The sequence below is a fragment of the Ursus arctos genome, unplaced genomic scaffold (genome assembly GCF_023065955.2).
Source record: "Ursus arctos isolate Adak ecotype North America unplaced genomic scaffold, UrsArc2.0 scaffold_18, whole genome shotgun sequence".
Lineage (NCBI taxonomy): Eukaryota > Metazoa > Chordata > Mammalia > Carnivora > Ursidae > Ursus > Ursus arctos.
The window spans coordinates 53,286,333-53,301,821 of NW_026622852.1; the positions used below are offsets into that span (position 1 = coordinate 53,286,333).

Genomic DNA, 15,489 nt, shown 5'->3' on the forward strand with positions numbered 1-15,489 from the left:
CCGCCGCCGCAGCTCGGGCCCAGGCCAGGGAGGCAGGCGGAGCCTGGAGGGGCCGCGGGTGGCTCCGCCCCGGGGCGGTGCCGGCGGGGAAGGGTGAGGGGCGGGCGACCCCGGGCCGGGACCTCACTAGCGCCTCGCTTGCGCCTCTGGGCAGCCGGTAGTGGCAATAAAAAGCAAAATCACAACAGCCTTCTGGAGCCATTCAGTATGCGTCGGACCCGCTTCTATCTCGCTTTATTGCCGCCACGACCCGGATGGGGAAACTGAGTCCCAGGGCACCCTGCGCTCAGAATCAGTTGAGCTTCTCGCTGGGCTCCCCTACCCGGGGCCTCCAGAGCCCTGTATCCACTAGTTATCGTGGGTTAACTCAGGGGTCCTCCCTTGGATTCAAGTCCAGCCGTGCCCCCTACTAGCTGTTGGGGCTGGCACATTACTTACCCTTCCTCTGCCTCTGGAAAATAGCAAGAACAACCTCATCGGGTGTCATTAGGGTTAAAAACGTTATGTTACTTCTTAGAGTTATCGGGGTATTCATGACATCGTTTTATGTGATAGTAGCCATGAGAGGGGTCTTGTTAAATAAGCAAAGGCACAGCCCAGCTTAAACGAAGGGTACAGATTAATATGCACCGGCAGGAAGAAATGTCCAGGATATTTACAGGCCATTTAAAGGAAGAAAGCAAGTGAGAGAAGTTAATCATTCTGGAAAAGGAAATTGTAAAAATTTGCTTTCCGCCCTGGGTGTGTACCCTGGAGACATCCTTGCACATGTCCACAACGAAGTTGGGAGCAGCAGGGCTCGACATAACACAAACCCGGAAACAGCCCATAGATCAACAGGAGAATGGCTTTGTTTCCTTGGCGGGATGCCCTGGTGAAATAGTATACAGCAGGGAAAAATGAATGGGCTACAATGACATGGATGGATTTTAGAGACATAAGCAGTGAAAAAGACAAGTTCTGGAAGACAAAACTACAGACTATATTGTTTAAGCATATAGCTGGCAGCAGAGCCAGCCCTCACAGCCAGGGACAGGTTTAGCTTCTGCTGACCAGTATGATTGAAGTTTTAAAACAGCAAAGTCAAGAACACAGCTGTGTTCTCTCTGTGGGGGAGGCAGGGATGCAGGGGAGGGGAGGGGAGGAAACACAGAGGTATGCAGTTCTAGTACCACTCCGGTCTTTCAGTGCGACACGGGTTCAAGAGGTTTGTTATATTATTATGTTTTATAACTTACGAGTATGATCTCCCGTGTGTGTATCACAGTATTCAAAAAGAAAAGAGGAGGAGATAAATCAAATGAAAATATGGAGATACCTTTTGCCTATCAGTGATTAAAGTGTTAAGAGTGGTTATTTCCAGGGATGCCTGGGTGGCTCAGTGAGTTAAGCGTCTGTCTTTGGCTCAGGTCATGACTGAGTCCCTGCTTCTCACTCTCCCTGCTTGTGCTCTCTCTCTCTCTAATAAGTAAATAAAACCTCTAAAACAAAACAAAACAAAAAAAAGAGTGGTTATTTCTGGAATGATGAGATTATGGGCTGCTTGTGTGTGTGTGTGTGTGTGTGTGTGTGTGTGTGTGTGTGTGTGTGTTGGGGGGGGGTTAACTGTATTTTCCAGAAATTTTAAGATAGTGGTTACACAATGTTTTTATATTTAAAACCTGAGTTTTTAACATAAAAAATGAGCTGCATCTATAACACAATTTCTTTTTAAAAAATACAACTATCTCTGCCTGTATATTTGTAAATGTACACAAAAGGTCTGGAAGAATCCACACTGGACTACTGGCAGTAGTTTTCCCTGGGGAGTGGATGTGGGGCAGGAGGGGTGGATGCTACCTTCACTTTTTGTTTTGTCAAGTTCCAGGTTGTTTACATCGGACTCGTTTGTTAAGTTAATACCATTTTGTGTGCCATTAATACAGAAGTGGGCGGAGGGCGGGCCCAAGGTCCATCTTCTAGGCTGTGGAGACTCCCCCATTGGGCAGTAGGGCTCCGTGGAGAGAGCCAAACGTGGAATCGTGGAATCGAGTCTTCTTGCCCCCCTGCTGTCCACCTCCATCTGCTTCCTGAGCTCCACCCGACTTCAGCCACCAGACCTCGCCCTGCCAGCCCCAGGACAGAAAACCACAGGGCAAGGAAACACGGCAGTCAGGTGGGAAGCCTGAGGTTGAGGGTTCAGGGAAGAGGAGCCCCTTGCCCGATGTCACCCTGCAGGTTGGAGGCTATACCAGGGGTGGGGGTATCCTGTTCCCAACCCCCAGCTCTGCTTCCTGCCCCAGGCCAATGACAGGGACTCCGGAAATCAGAGAGTGCAACAACCCAGCTCCTGGACCAAATCCGGACCTGGAGCTCCCCCCTCAGGCCTGCCATGTCTGCGGGCGCAGGCTGACTCCAGGAGGCTCAGCTTTAAGGCCGGCTTCCCTTTCCTGGGCCCCAAGAACAAGACCAACCATGTCAATAATCACAAGGATAAGAAGAACAGCTCCGGTGTGTAGGATGCTTTCTCCTGTGCTAAGCACTTTCCAGACAAATCTCAATGAATCCTTAAAATAACCAATGAGATGGGCACTATATTCCAGAGGGAGAAAGTGGGGCTCGGGGTGTGCAGGCGCCCAGGCTGGGATTCCCCCATGCCTGTCTGCTGAAAAACCCTGAACTGCTCTGCCCCGAAGCCCCAGGCTGCCCCACTCCCACAGCAGGGCTTTCATGGATGGGTGGTCACACCGATGCTGGTGCTGCCCTCCAACCCTGCCCGGAGCTGGTCCTCCCCACAGGGCTGCCCGTCCCTCGTCTGGCAGAGGTGGCCTCTGCTTCAGGCCTTCCTGTCCCAGCGTGGGGGTCCTGAGTGTGACCACCCTCCCTTCTTACCCCTTAGCAATCTTTGCCCTAGGAAGAGCCCGCAGGGACCTCCTCACCTACCACCCCAGGTCCCCATTTACACAGTCTGAAACCAAGGCCCACAGAGGGGTCAACACCTGCCCAAGTCTCCCCACTGCCTCCTGGGCAGAGTCAGTGTGGGAGCAAAGCCTGGAAACCAGCCTCTCTCCCTCTAGACAGAGAAGGAGGCCCAGGGAAGGGCCTTTGGAGGAGAGGCCAGTGAGAGCCCCCAGCAGGTGTGGCCTGCACACAGGAGCTCTCCATAAGCCCGTGTTCCCAAGACCTGGGCAGTGGGCCTGGAACGAGGAAGTAGCTGGTTCTTAACGGACAGGCTGGAGTGGTCAGGTGGACCCAGGTGACACTGGACACAGGAACCCACTGGTATTCAGAAGAACCAATAATCCTTTCCTCACACAGCTCGATGAGGTTTGAGTGTGAGTTCTTGGCCTGGCCCCAAGTTCCTTCTGAGAGAAGAAACCCCTTAAGACACTTACAGGCTGTGAGCCTCACCTGGTTTCCCCTCTGACCTCAGGAGGAAGTAGATGAATCCCCAGCAGGCCTGCTGAGGGGACAAAGGAGGAGGGCTGTGGACAGGAAAACAGAGCCCCAAAGAGGGGCTGCACACCATAGGGCCCCACACCCACCACACGCCGCAGAGGTGGGAGTAGCTCCTGCCCCCAGCTCACCTCTTGGAAGCTGCTGGAACTCCAGTGGCGGAGAAGGGGCTGCCTCAGAGAGCCTTCAGCAGGCCCAGAACCAGTCACCAGAGCAGCCAGGGGTCATCCTCTTTGGCCTGGAGGAAGTAGCCGGTGGATTGTTCCTGCCAGGTCACCACCCCAGAAAGACACATTATTTAGGCCAACCCAGCAAAAAGCATCCCAGCCGGGGGCAGGACCAGGACAGAGGTTCCTCTGTGCACTGGGCCTAGGGCCTGAGCCAGCATTTCCCGGGGGGGGGGGGGGGGGGGAGGAGCAGGAGGGGGCGGCAACCTCTTGGGGGAGGGGGGGTGAATTCAAATCCCATCAGAATCAGCAGTCTCTGGTCCCTGGAGACCAGGATGAGGCTGTGAGCAGGGAGGCAGCTGGTGGGGGTGGGAGGTCTCCCTGTCCTCTGTCACGGCTAAGGGCGGGGGCCAGGTTAGCCAGGGACATCCCTTTGAAAAGGATGGGTCCCACCTATCAAGTGCCAGCCCTGGGGCCATCTCTCTGAATTCATACAATCCTACGAGGTAGGGACTACTTTTTTTTCCTTTTTGTAAGGACTCTCCATGCCTACGTGGGGCTTGAACTCATGACCCTGAGATCAAGAGTCACACGCTCTACTGACTGAGCCCGCCAGGTACCCCAGTAGGAACTACTTTAATACCTTTTACAGACGAGGAAACTGAGGCCCAGAGAAAGGCGTTAATCTGACAGAGTTCCAGGGCAGGAGCCTGAGTGAGGCCAGGTCTCGTTCCAGAGCCGTCCCTCTGAACCTGGAAGCTCCCCTCCCAACCCTCTGCCTGCCAGGTTACATCCCACCCTCACCTCTGCCCAATACCTGCTCGGAGACACTGGCCATTGGCAGGCCAGCAGCTGGGCTCTGGCTGCCAGCCTGCTTCTCCCTGCTTCCCCAGCTCGGGGCTCTCCTCCCTCCTCCCACGCCTGCAGAGGCTTCTGGGCCTGCCTGGCACTGGGCGGGGGGAGGCAGGGCACAAAATGCAGTGCTGTGGGCCAGGTGCCAGGTCTCTAGCCTCTCCTGGGGAGGTTGGGGGCAGGAGGGGGAGCGTGCTGGGTCATCCAGACTCCCTGGCACAACTGGCCATATAATTTGTGGGGGTCCAGAGCGAAATGAAAATGTGCAGCCCCTTATTTAAAAACATAGTAAGAATTTCAAGTTGACAACAGCCGAGCATTATGCTAAGCATAGGATCTGAACAACTGTCCAGGTTACAGGCCCATGAAGCAGGCCCCAGAACCCGGAGCGGGGAGCTAGAACCCCAGGGCTCCATCCCAGGTGAGAGCCCAAGGTCCTGGGGTCCTGGTTCTCCATTAGTCTCCTGGTCTCAGATGAAGGAAGGAGGGAGGGAGGGAGGAGAGGAAAAAGGAAGGGAGGAGTGGTGAAGGCCTCTGGTAGGCTCTTCCCAGCTCCCTAGTGCAGGGCCCAGGACTCAGGCAATTGGGTCCCGACTCAGCCAAGCGGCTTCTCCTCATCTGTAAAATGGCCTAACGCTAGCCCCCTCCTCCCAGAGTGGTTGCAGGGTCCTCGCTCACTGGCGCTTGCTAACTGTTCACTGCTGGGTCTGCTTTTCCCATCTTATAGGTGAGGACACTAAAGCTCAGAGAGGGAAAGCCTGGGGCCTGCCCTCTGCCTCCCTTTCTTGCAGTGCGACCGACTGCTGAGTTAACCAGGGATCTCACTGGCAAGGTCCCTGGAACTTAACCCGCGGACCAGGGAGTGGACACGGGGTGGAGCGATTTCCTTCCCACCCTGAGTCATTTCCGCCCAGGCCCTAGACTCTCCTCCCACGGGTGCAGGACAAGGGGTCCCCTGGAAGCCTCTGAGTTGGGGCGTTCCCTGAGCCAAGTGCAGCCAGGGGGGCACACCTCCTGGCCTGGTGGGGAAGCAGGTACGCTTCTGGGGAAGAAACACGTGGGCAGATTAAATGGCCAGAAGCCCAGGAGTCAGCTGTGGGCCTGGGGAGGGGCCCGAGGACTCAGCCTGCCCTCAAGTCAACAGGTTATGGAATTGTGGCAGGGAGAGAAGCCCCGATCCCCACCCCCAGACACAGGACCACACTTCAGACAGGCTTCCAGAAAATACACGTTTACCCGTACACTCCAGAGGCGGCCCTGGCAGTCACAGTTCAAAGGCCCCTTTGCCCAACGAACCCCAAGCTCCGGGCTGCCCTGACTAGGGCAACCAGCCTGGGCAGTGTGGCACCAAAGGCAGGTGGAGGGGGGGAGTGAAGAGGGCCCAGGGCTGTTGCAAGATCGAAGATCACGATGCTGGTGAGTGGGGGGCCATCGGCCCCGGGGCAAAGGCCACTGGACAGACCCAGAGAAGGGATGAACCCCAAAACGAAGACTTGGATGACTCGGGGAGTGGGATGCGAAGGACGGCGCAAAGGTCGCCACAGTCCTCCTCTTCTCCCCCTCAAGTCTGGAGCCCTAAAATGGCTGCAAGTGTCCCCAGGGTAGGGCAAGAAGGGACCTGAGGTCCTCTAGGCAGGTGGCAGGAGACAGGATCCATAAATTAAATGTTTTTGGTGGAGTGTGGAACAGAGGCCCGGTGAAGGCGTGGCGGCCGGCCAGGTGACAGGGCTACTGGGTCCTCCACGATGGGTGGGCGAACACAATGGGCCTCTTCTTGGCCCAGCGGGAGAACACGGCCTTCTCAGTGATGAAGCGGTGGGCACTGCGGGCTGCCCGCTCGTGTGCCAGGTACATCTGACACTCGTCCAGCCGGCCCTTCTCGAAGTAGTGGTAAGGCACTGAGGGGTGGCTCTCCTCCCTGCGGGAGGGGAAGAGGGACAGGCGTGGGGTACCAAACTCGCCCGCCTCTCGCCCCCTGCTGCCGCCTGCTGCGGCCGCCCCTCACCAGGCACTCCCACGGAGCCCCTGCCCAGGCCCTGGGAAGGCCTGCACAGACCGGGCAGGAGCAGGCCAGCCCACAGATCCCAGAGGCCAGAGACGTACTCTCTGAGCATAAATAACCCGTCTATAAAATGGAGATGGGCACCGGAGACCACAGGTCCAGAAAGATCAAGACTGCGAAGTGCAGGGGCCATGGCAGAGGGCACACGGGCTCCCGTCATCTCGCCCACATGCTCGTCAAGCAAGCTCCAAAGAGAACAGAAGATAAAGATCGGGGACCTGCTCTGTCTGCCCCACACGTGTTACTTACAATAATACCGGAGTGTTACGGTATCAACGGCAACTGGTCCGTTGCAATCTATCCCTGACACGCGTATCAGCCGGCGCCCGACCGTGCCCTTCTAAGCACTTCAGTAGATCACTCTCTCTAAATGTTTCTACCACCTTCTGGGGAAGGTGTGATTGTTTGCTTTCACGCATGAGGAAATGGAGGCCCTGGGAGGTGGCCTGACTGCCCCAAAGTCACAACGGCAGGGTGACACCGGTCATGAGCCTGGGCTCCTTCCCACCAGGCACCGGGCCCAAGGGGTGTCTGAGCCCCAGCCACCCACCAGGGAGCCCACACCCCCTGCGCCCCACAGCTCCAAGGTCCCCCCAGGGTGAGCCAGGACAGGGGCCCCCGGTCCTCCCTGCCCCACAGCCTTTCGTTCCCCCCAGGACCCCGCCGGCCTGACCTGCAGTAGCTGTCGCTGACCATTCCATAGACCACGATCTCCTCACACAGCTCCAGGGCAAGGATCATGGTGAACCAGCCAGTGCTGAGAAAGGAGCCCGACTGCCTCCTGGCAGGAGGGGCAACAGTCAGCCCGCCGCTTCCCCGACTCAAGCTGGAGCAAGGGGCTGTGTGGCGGACCCAGCCTCAGCTCTCTTAGGACACAGCGCTAGTTACCCTCCCAGCCAAGGGCCCCTACCTTGACCCCTGCAGAGGGGACCCTGGGGGAGGCTGGGGAGGGGACAGAGCCAGCCCGAGATCCGCAGCAGGTAAGAGGTGGAGCTGGACGCAAACCCAGGCCTGTTCAGCCCCTCACCACCCACCGAGGACCTGAGCAAACCCCCAGACGATGGCGTGGGGACCCTGGTCACAACCTCTGCTCATCTAAGGGACCGAGCTTGGGGAGGTGGCGGGAGGCCATAGAGCACAGTGGTTGAAAGTGGGTAAGACAGTTGTCTGGAGGGGCACCTGCATGGCTCAGATGGTTGAGCGTCTGCCTTCGGCTCAGGTCATGATCTCCAGGTCCTGGGATCGAGACCCATGTCGGGCTCCAGGCTCAGCAGGGAGTCTACTGCTCCCTCTCCCTCTGCCCAAGTTCTTTCCCTGTCTCTCTCTCTCTCTCAAGTGAATAAATAAAATCTTTAAAAAAAAGATAGTTGTCTGGAATCAGATAGTCTTCAATTCTAACCCTGAATCTGCTCCCAAACCTCTCTGGGGCTCACTGACCCATCTGTGAAATGGGGAGAATTATAGGTAGTTATGGGGAGGGAACATTGTTGGCTCAGCACCTCCCCCATGCCCCCACACCCACCTGGGAGCAAGGGGCTGTGTGGGCAGCCCAGGCCTCAACCCTCTCAATGCACCAGCACTGGTTACTTTCCCGGCCAAGGGCGGCTCACCTCCACCTCGACAGAGGGGTTATGGGGTGGCTCACTCATGCAAGGAACCGGCCACAGCCACTGCTAACATTCTCAGGGGAGGGGGCAGAACTGCTGAGAAGACAAGGAGAAAAAGGAAGGGGACAAAGAATGTCAGGCAGGGAGGTGTGCCTTTAGAGGGGGTAGTCAAGGAGGGCTTCTCTGAGGAGGTGACATCCCATCCAGACCTGAATAGCAAGAAGGAGTCAATCATAGGGAGATGTGGGGGAAGAACATTCGAGACAGAGGGAACAGCATGTGCAAGGCCTGCTTCTGAGGAAGCCCAGGTGGCTGGGGCAGGCTGAGTGAAGGGAGATGACGAGATCACAGGCAGGCAGGGGTCAGATCATACGAGGCTTGCAGGCCAGGGGAGGGGGTGGAAGCCTCGACTGAGACTGACTTTATTCTCCATGTGAAATGAAGCTGCTGTCAGGTTGAGGGCAGGCCACCAACGGGATTAATTCCCTGGGGCGGCTGGTGCTTAGACTGCAGGCGGCCAGAGCGGGGAGCAGCAAGGGGGTGCTGCAAAGGGCGGAGGGTGGAGGGGAAGGAATGGTGGCTTAGGTGGCTTAGGTGCCCTGTGGGCACAGAAGGAGAGTCAAGAGCCCACGATACGGGGCAGGTGATGCAATGAAAGAAGTCGGGTGCAAAGCCCAAGCTTCTGGCTGGGAAACTGGAGGTTGGTGGCTGTATTTCCTGGGCTGGCGCGGGGGCGGAGGGAGGGTAAAAGGCGGGGAGAGCCAGTGTGCGGAGGAGGTAGGCGGGAGTCAGCGTGCTCTTCTGAGTATGGGATACAATGAGATCTTCCATGCAGAGTACTTAACTCGGCGCCTGGTGCATGCGCAGGGCTGTTACTACGGTTAACTGTCACTTTTGTTATCTGGCAGGGACTTTAGAGACCATCTCAGACCTCAGGGAGTATCCCCTCCAGAGGGAGGTGCTCCCTGACGCTGCCCCTACGTGGCAATGCTCCCCTATCTTGTGCTTGCAAAGCCAAACGCCCCTCACCACCACTGGGGATTTTTCATCTCTGTGCTAATTCGATGAAAGACAGTCCTTCTGCTTCTGTCCCTCATCAGAGGCCGGAGCAGACCCTTGATGGACAAAAAGCCGCTGGAGAAGGCGCGCCCCCGGCCGGCAGGGAGCCCCGCCCCCCACAGGCCGGCCCTGGCTCACCGGTTCTTGCCCGTCTCGTCCTGGAAGACCTGGTCGCAGTAGGCCATCATGCGCTCGGTGAAGGTATACACCTGCAGGCCTGGGTACATCCTGGTCAGCTGCAGCAGCGTGCGGTACGTGCGGCCGCCCAGCGCCCGGTCCATGTGCCTGCCCTGGCCCCACACCACATAGAGCGTGTCTCGAGCGTGCTGGAAGTAGTGCGAGTAGTTGCGCAGCAGCAGGGGCACGCTCGTGTGCGAGACCACGCGCAGGGTGCTGCGCCGGCCCACGTCCGCCTCGAAGCCCACGGTGGGCGCCTGGTTCATGCGCAGTACGCACTCGGCGCTGTCGATCTCGGCGCCCAGGCCCGAGCCCAGCATCTGGCCGGAGCTGGACACCACGGCGCAGCTGCGGCACGGTTCTCGGACCAGCGGCTGCGGGGAGAGGCAGAGGCGAAGAGGAAGGCGTGAGCGCCCAGCTCCCGAGGCCCGGCTCCTCCGCCCAGTGACAGCCCCCGGCTTCGCGTGATCCCTGTCTCAGCTCCGAGGACAGCATCCACCCATTCTGCAGATGAGGAATTTGAGGCTGGGCAGGCGAGTGACTTCCCTACGGTCGTAGGGAGAGCGAGGGGCAGGGCTGAGACTCTACGTTCAGAGCCCCATGCTTCCTCATCAGCCATATCCACGTCCCTTCTCCTGATTGTTGAGGCCCCAACAGGCCCTCCATCATGGGTTCCTCATTATAGTTACATGAGCAAATATTTATAAAGCACTTAGAGCAATGCCTGGCACAGACTGGGTGTCATACGTGTGTTTGTTAAGTAAACATGAACCTGAGCTCTTCACAATCACTGTTAAACCACTCCCTCCTCCGCCCGAGCCCCACTCACATTATGCCTGGTTCATAAGTAAAAGGGGGGGTCTTTAGGAGCACAGCCACATTGAGAACCTGAGGTTCTGAGCCTGAATCCTGGCTCGACTATTTCCTCTGTCTCTCGGAGCCTCAATTTCCTCATCTGTCAAATGGGGATGAAAATATTATCTACTTCACCAGGTTGTGAGGACTCAATTAAAAATGCCTGGAGAGGGGGGCGCCTGGGTGGTTCAGTCAGTTAAGCATCTGACTCTTGATCTCAGCTCAGATCTTGGGGAAAAAAAAAGCATGGCGAGTGATCAGCTCAGACCACAGCACAGTGAGGGCCTAATGACCCTCGTGTGAGTGAGTAATGACCACCATGTCATTATCTCTTGAAAAGCAGGTGCTGTGCCAACATGCCTGCAAATGTTCCCTGGGGGTCAGAGGTCAGGACTTCCAGAAAAGGACTTGCTCCTCACTCCATGTCTCCATGTCTTCCTGGGGGCGGACAGGGGTTTACAGGGGCCTGTATCCCACTCTCGGACATTTTATATCTAACATAATGTTGACTTAGGGACTCATAGGTCCATTTTCCAAGTCCTCAAAATACAGAACTAGACTTTTTTATTCTGCCTGCAGTTTGAGCCTGTCCTGACAACAGGGGTCTGTTCAGATCTGAGGTCAGCACCAACCCCAGGAGATACTCTGCTTGTCCCACAAGATCTAAAAAATCTTTAAAAGGTCTTTAAAATATTTCATCGCAATCAGTCCAGCTCTTCAAAATATTTAATTACAACCAGTCCATTCTGATACTCAAAACCTGGATTCCTGGCTTCTCTTAAGAAACCCAGACGATCTGGCAACCCTGAGCCCACATTCCCGTGAGCTCTTGAGTGTCTGAAATATTCACGGCCGCCACCGTTGAAGATGGGACAGCATTGACCCGGCCCACCGACCACCGCACCCAGCTGGCCAAACCCCAGTGGTTTTGCATCTTGATCCAATATTTAGACAGCACCTGTTGTGAACACTGTCCAGGGATCACCCGACTGAACCTGCACAGAAACTCTACAGAGGTGGAAACTACCAGACGGTCTCCTACTGATGACGAGGTAACCGAGACTCAGAGAAATTAAGACCCCAAATATGTCTCCTGCAAGCCAGGGTCCCTGAACATGCCTCCCTCTGATTTCCTCTCAGACAGCCATCAGACTCAGAACTGGGAGCTTTCTGAGCTGGTGTCGGTGTGGGGTGCCTTCGAGAAAACTACCATGGGGTGGGGTGGGGGACCCTGAAATCAGGGTGAGGGGGTAAAGTACTCCAAACCTCGCATGGGGAGGTGGGTCATCACCCCTGAGCCCCAACGTCTCTGTCTCCCCGTGAGAGGGAGGGCTCTGGGGTTGACATGACTCTCCGTCGTCTCTAGCCCCAGCAGCCATCAGCACAAGGCCGGGCACCCGCCTGCTCAATGAACGGATTATGTGTATACATAGTTAATTCTAAAAACACACAGAACGATGCACAGATCCCCATGATGGGATGGCGTCTGTCTCCCGCACCGGGACTGAGAGCTCCAGATGGCCAGCCTGGCTGACTCACCTTTTCTACCGCCAGCACCCAGCTGAGAGCAGCCAGGCAATATTTGTTGAATTAAAAAAAAAAAAGTTCCTCTTAGAACGTGGGGCTTACAGAGGTGAAGTGACTGCTCAGTGTCACACAGCTGGTGAGCACAGGAGCCAAGCCTGGGGTCCGGGCGGCCTGGCATGAGCCTGGTTCTCACCTATGCCCAGAGAGTCAGGGGCCCCCCGACAGCCACGGCCGGCCCTGTTGCGGCGTGTGACCCGGCCCGCTCACCTTCCCGTCTGGCACGCTGCTGTACCCGCTGAAGTGCAGGGGCCCTGGCACGGTGGGCCTGGAGATGGTGGCGAGCTGGGGGTCCAGGCAGGAGGCCAGGCAGAAGGGCAGGCAGGCCCAGCAGCAGAGCACGAGGTAGGCAGCAGAGAAGCCCAAGGAGCACAGAATGACGAGCAGGAGCCGGCCCTGGGGGAGACGGCGGTCAGGGGGTGTGGGCCGGGGTCCCTGGGGCTCCTAGAAGTCCGTGCTGGGTCCAGACCCCAGCTCAGTAGCTTCCAGAACATGAGCACAGTCCACGGTCTCCGTTAACCGGGGCTTCCTCTGGGCTGCCAGGCTCAGGCCCTGGAGACAAGCCCTATTCTTATCCCCATATTCTAGATAAAGAATCTGGGGTGAAGGCTCAAGGCCACACGGCAAGAAAGCAGCAGGATGGGGCCTTAAATTCAGGCTGCAGAAGCCACGCTCTTAACCGGAAGCCTAGGTGCACTGTGCAGCCTTGGGTATGACTCTCCACCCCTCTGGGCCTGTTTCTAGAACATTGGGGCCCATAATGCCCGCGGTGTGAACGTACTGTAAGGACTATGGTAAAAATGCTCCGTGTACTGTAAGGTGATGCACGAGACAGGAGAGCGGCCCCTCAGAAAGGCGACCATCCTCCTTCAGACGTGGGACCGGCGCTGCCAGTATGCCCGTCCCCTGCCCCCTCCCCCTGCTGCTCAGTGACCAGCCCCCTCGCTGATGATCTGGGTCAGCGGCCCAGGAAGTGAGGGAAGTGTCACTCAAAGAATGGTTTCAATCATTGAAAGCGATGGCTCAGAGGCTCCCACCTCCACAAACCATGTGCCCAAGGCCGTCTGAACCAGGAAGCCCTCCAGGCCCACTGGCCCTGCTGGCAGACTTAGTGACCAAGCCTTCAAGGCGGGGGGCACCGGAAAGAGGGCCCGACCCGGGGCTGCCATCGTGTGCTGGGCCACCCCAGTCACCGTCTGTGTCTCTCTGGGCTCTAAAATTCTCCCAGCCTGCCCAAGGCACAGGTCCCCCCTCAGAAGCCACCTAGCAGCTGTTGGTGCTCTGAAAACCGGAGCAGGGAAGGCAGCCCCCACCATCCCCCCAGGCATATCCTACCAGAGGCCCACCCTTTTCTGCCCACAAGCCACATCAGCTTCTAAAAATAAATCTCTCTGTGGCCAGCTGTGCGGGGGAGGGGGTTCAGCCCCTGAGGCCTCAGGCTCTGCCTGGTACCTAGTCCTCTGCCCACAAGGGACCCAGAGACCTGAATTCAGGCCGTGGTGGTGGACTCCCCCCAACATCCAGGGCCCCCCGAATCAAGTTGAGAGCAGCCACACCGAACTTTCACACCATATCCCCCTCCCAGGTGGGTGCCTCACCTGGGTGACCTCCGGGGAGCTGACAGGAGATAAGTACTATTACCTCCGTGTCACAGGGGAGACCCAGCAAGGCCCTGAAACCAGGGAGGAAACACCACCTGCCTGAACCACACCGCCTGCCAGACCAGATCAGCAGGGCTTTGAGGCCAGTCTGCCCTTCTTAGCTCAGGAGCAGTGGGTCAGAAGTGAGTCAGTCCTGGGGTGGGAGAGGTTAGGAGGCTGCTGTGCCGGAAGTTCCCCAAGAGCCTTCCTCCTTACACCACTTACCCGGGCCTTCATGCTGCCGTGGCTGCTCAACAGCCCCGGGGCTGCGGTCTCCAGGGCTCACGCTGGGAAGGGGTGGGAGCCAGGCACCTGCCAAGATCCAGAAGCTCAGAGCTGGGTCCTGGGCCTCTGAGGAGCCGGCGCAGGGAAACTGAGGCAGGGGAAGGTATGGGCCAGGGTAAAGGCAGATGACTTCCAGGAATGAAACTCCTTAAAGTCCCCCAAACACCGGACAGCGCTGTCCGCATCCTAAAGGAGCTGGTATCTGTGACCTTCGGGGAAACCTCCCACCAACCCAATCCCCATCGTGCAGATGGGGAAGGAGAGGCAGGGAGGGGGAGCCCTCGGCTCAAGGTCACCCATCGAGTCCGGGTCAGTTAGAACCAGGAGCCAGGAGCCCCGACTGCCACCCCATCCCTCCTACCTCTCTACAAGAGGGATGAACAGAGAGGCCTGGGGCAGGATAGGACGAGGGATTTCCACCCCTCTCCCAGATTCCACCTCCCCCGGCCAGGCGCTAACCAGGCGGACGGGCTGGGGCGCTCCGGCTGCTCTCGATCCGCTGCTCGGAGCTCCATGGCCCGCAAAACGGGCGGGCCGGGCGGGAAGCCGGAGCCCCGGGGCGGAGGCGGCACCGCGGCCGCGGCTTCTGGAGGCTGGAAACCGAACGTGAGCCGCCGGCAGCGGGGGCGGGATCTGCGAGGACGGGGAGGAGACAGGCGCGCTGGAGGCGGGTCCCGGGCGACGGGGGAGGGACCTACGAGGACCGCCTGCGCGACACGGGAGGGAAGTGCGTGGCTGGCGGCCGGGGCCTCCGGGATGGGGGCGGGGCCTGCGGGCCGGGGGCGGAGTCGGAGGGTGAGCTTCTCCCCTTTTCCCGCCCTCCCACATTTCTCCCAAGCTCCTGCCCGGGTCGGGTGGGCGGCGCGCAGAGAAAAGACCTAGGGAGTGTGGCAACCTAAGCGTCGTGGCTGCCTAGCCGGCTGGACTCGAGTTTCTCCATTTGTGAAATTGGGGGATGGGTAGGAAAATGAAGCAGGGGCTTGGGGTCAGGCAGCCATTTGGGGGGGAGGGGTTCAAGCTTGTAGGATTGCCAGATTTAGCCAGTAAAATACAGGACGCTCAGTTATATTTTCAGATAAACAATGAATAATTATATTAAAAATCTGACATTCCAGTAACTGGACATTCTATATTTTCTCTGGTGACCCTAGAGGGACCGTCTCTAGTAGTGTGACCTCCACCTGGGCCTCAGTTTTTCTCCTCTATGAAGTAGGGATGATGACAGCAGTACCTGCCAGTGAGATAGTACAGGGCAGCTGTGATACAGTTAGGATTCGAACCCTGGGCAATCTCACAGCCACATATTTCACCTCCTCACCTCCCCCTTCCCAAAGCGTCCTCCAAACCCCAGCCAACTCAATCTTGCACCCCTCAGTCTTGCACCCCTATAGATGCTGAAATGTGTCCCATTTGAAGGCTCAGGTGGAATCCCCTGGGGAGTGCCTTCTGGGGCTGCAAAGGGTTGAAAGAGCAGATACAGGGCAATAGGGAGGAGTGCACCTGTGGAGAAGTGGAGGGCATGCTTCTCATCGAAAGTGTTTTTATAAAATGCTTTATGGGCCAGAAAGCTCAACTTACCACCTCCATCACACCTACCCCTTCAGGACCTTCCCCTGGGATCCAGGCTAGATTTCTGCTCAGACCCCATTTCAAATTCTACTTGCCTTTTTCTCAGAGCCTCTGGTGTGGGCACAGCACCAAGGTGTTTGGGTATCTGCACCCAGATAAGCAACTTCCCAAGGCTACGTGTCCTGTTCCAGTGCAAA

General features: G+C 57.5%; 1 protein-coding gene across 3 annotated transcripts; it reads right to left on the reverse strand.

Moving 5' to 3' along the window:
- Positions 1–5,669: 5,669 nt before the first annotated feature.
- Positions 5,670–14,361, reverse strand: ST6GALNAC4 (ST6 N-acetylgalactosaminide alpha-2,6-sialyltransferase 4). 3 transcript variants are annotated; one of them, XM_026514037.4, is made up of 6 exons: positions 14,183–14,361; positions 13,664–13,750; positions 12,009–12,194; positions 9,321–9,733; positions 7,190–7,297; positions 5,670–6,372 (listed from the first exon to the last, which is right to left on the reverse strand). In XM_026514037.4, exons 2-6 carry the CDS (start codon positions 13,673–13,675, stop codon positions 6,183–6,185), a joined length of 909 nt encoding a protein of 302 aa, XP_026369822.1. In that variant the 5' UTR covers positions 13,676–13,750; positions 14,183–14,361; the 3' UTR covers positions 5,670–6,182. The 3 variants fall into 3 exon arrangements, with proteins under 3 accessions (XP_026369822.1, XP_026369824.1, XP_057169756.1); XM_026514039.4 differs by having other exon boundaries at positions 13,664–13,811; positions 14,183–14,338; XM_057313773.1 differs by having other exon boundaries at positions 14,085–14,338.
- Positions 14,362–15,489: the final 1,128 nt, after the last annotated feature.

Bases quoted from the DNA above. Each gene is read 5' to 3' on its own strand.
- ST6GALNAC4 (XM_026514037.4), bottom strand. The intron at 7,298-9,320 runs GTGAGCCAGGGC...CCCTCCTGCCAG, and splicing joins GACGAGACGGGCAAGAACCG to GAGGCAGTCGGGCTCCTTTC. The intron at 6,373-7,189 runs GTCAGGCCGGCG...CCCCTCCCGCAG, and splicing joins GTCAGCGACAGCTACTGCAG to GGAGGAGAGCCACCCCTCAG.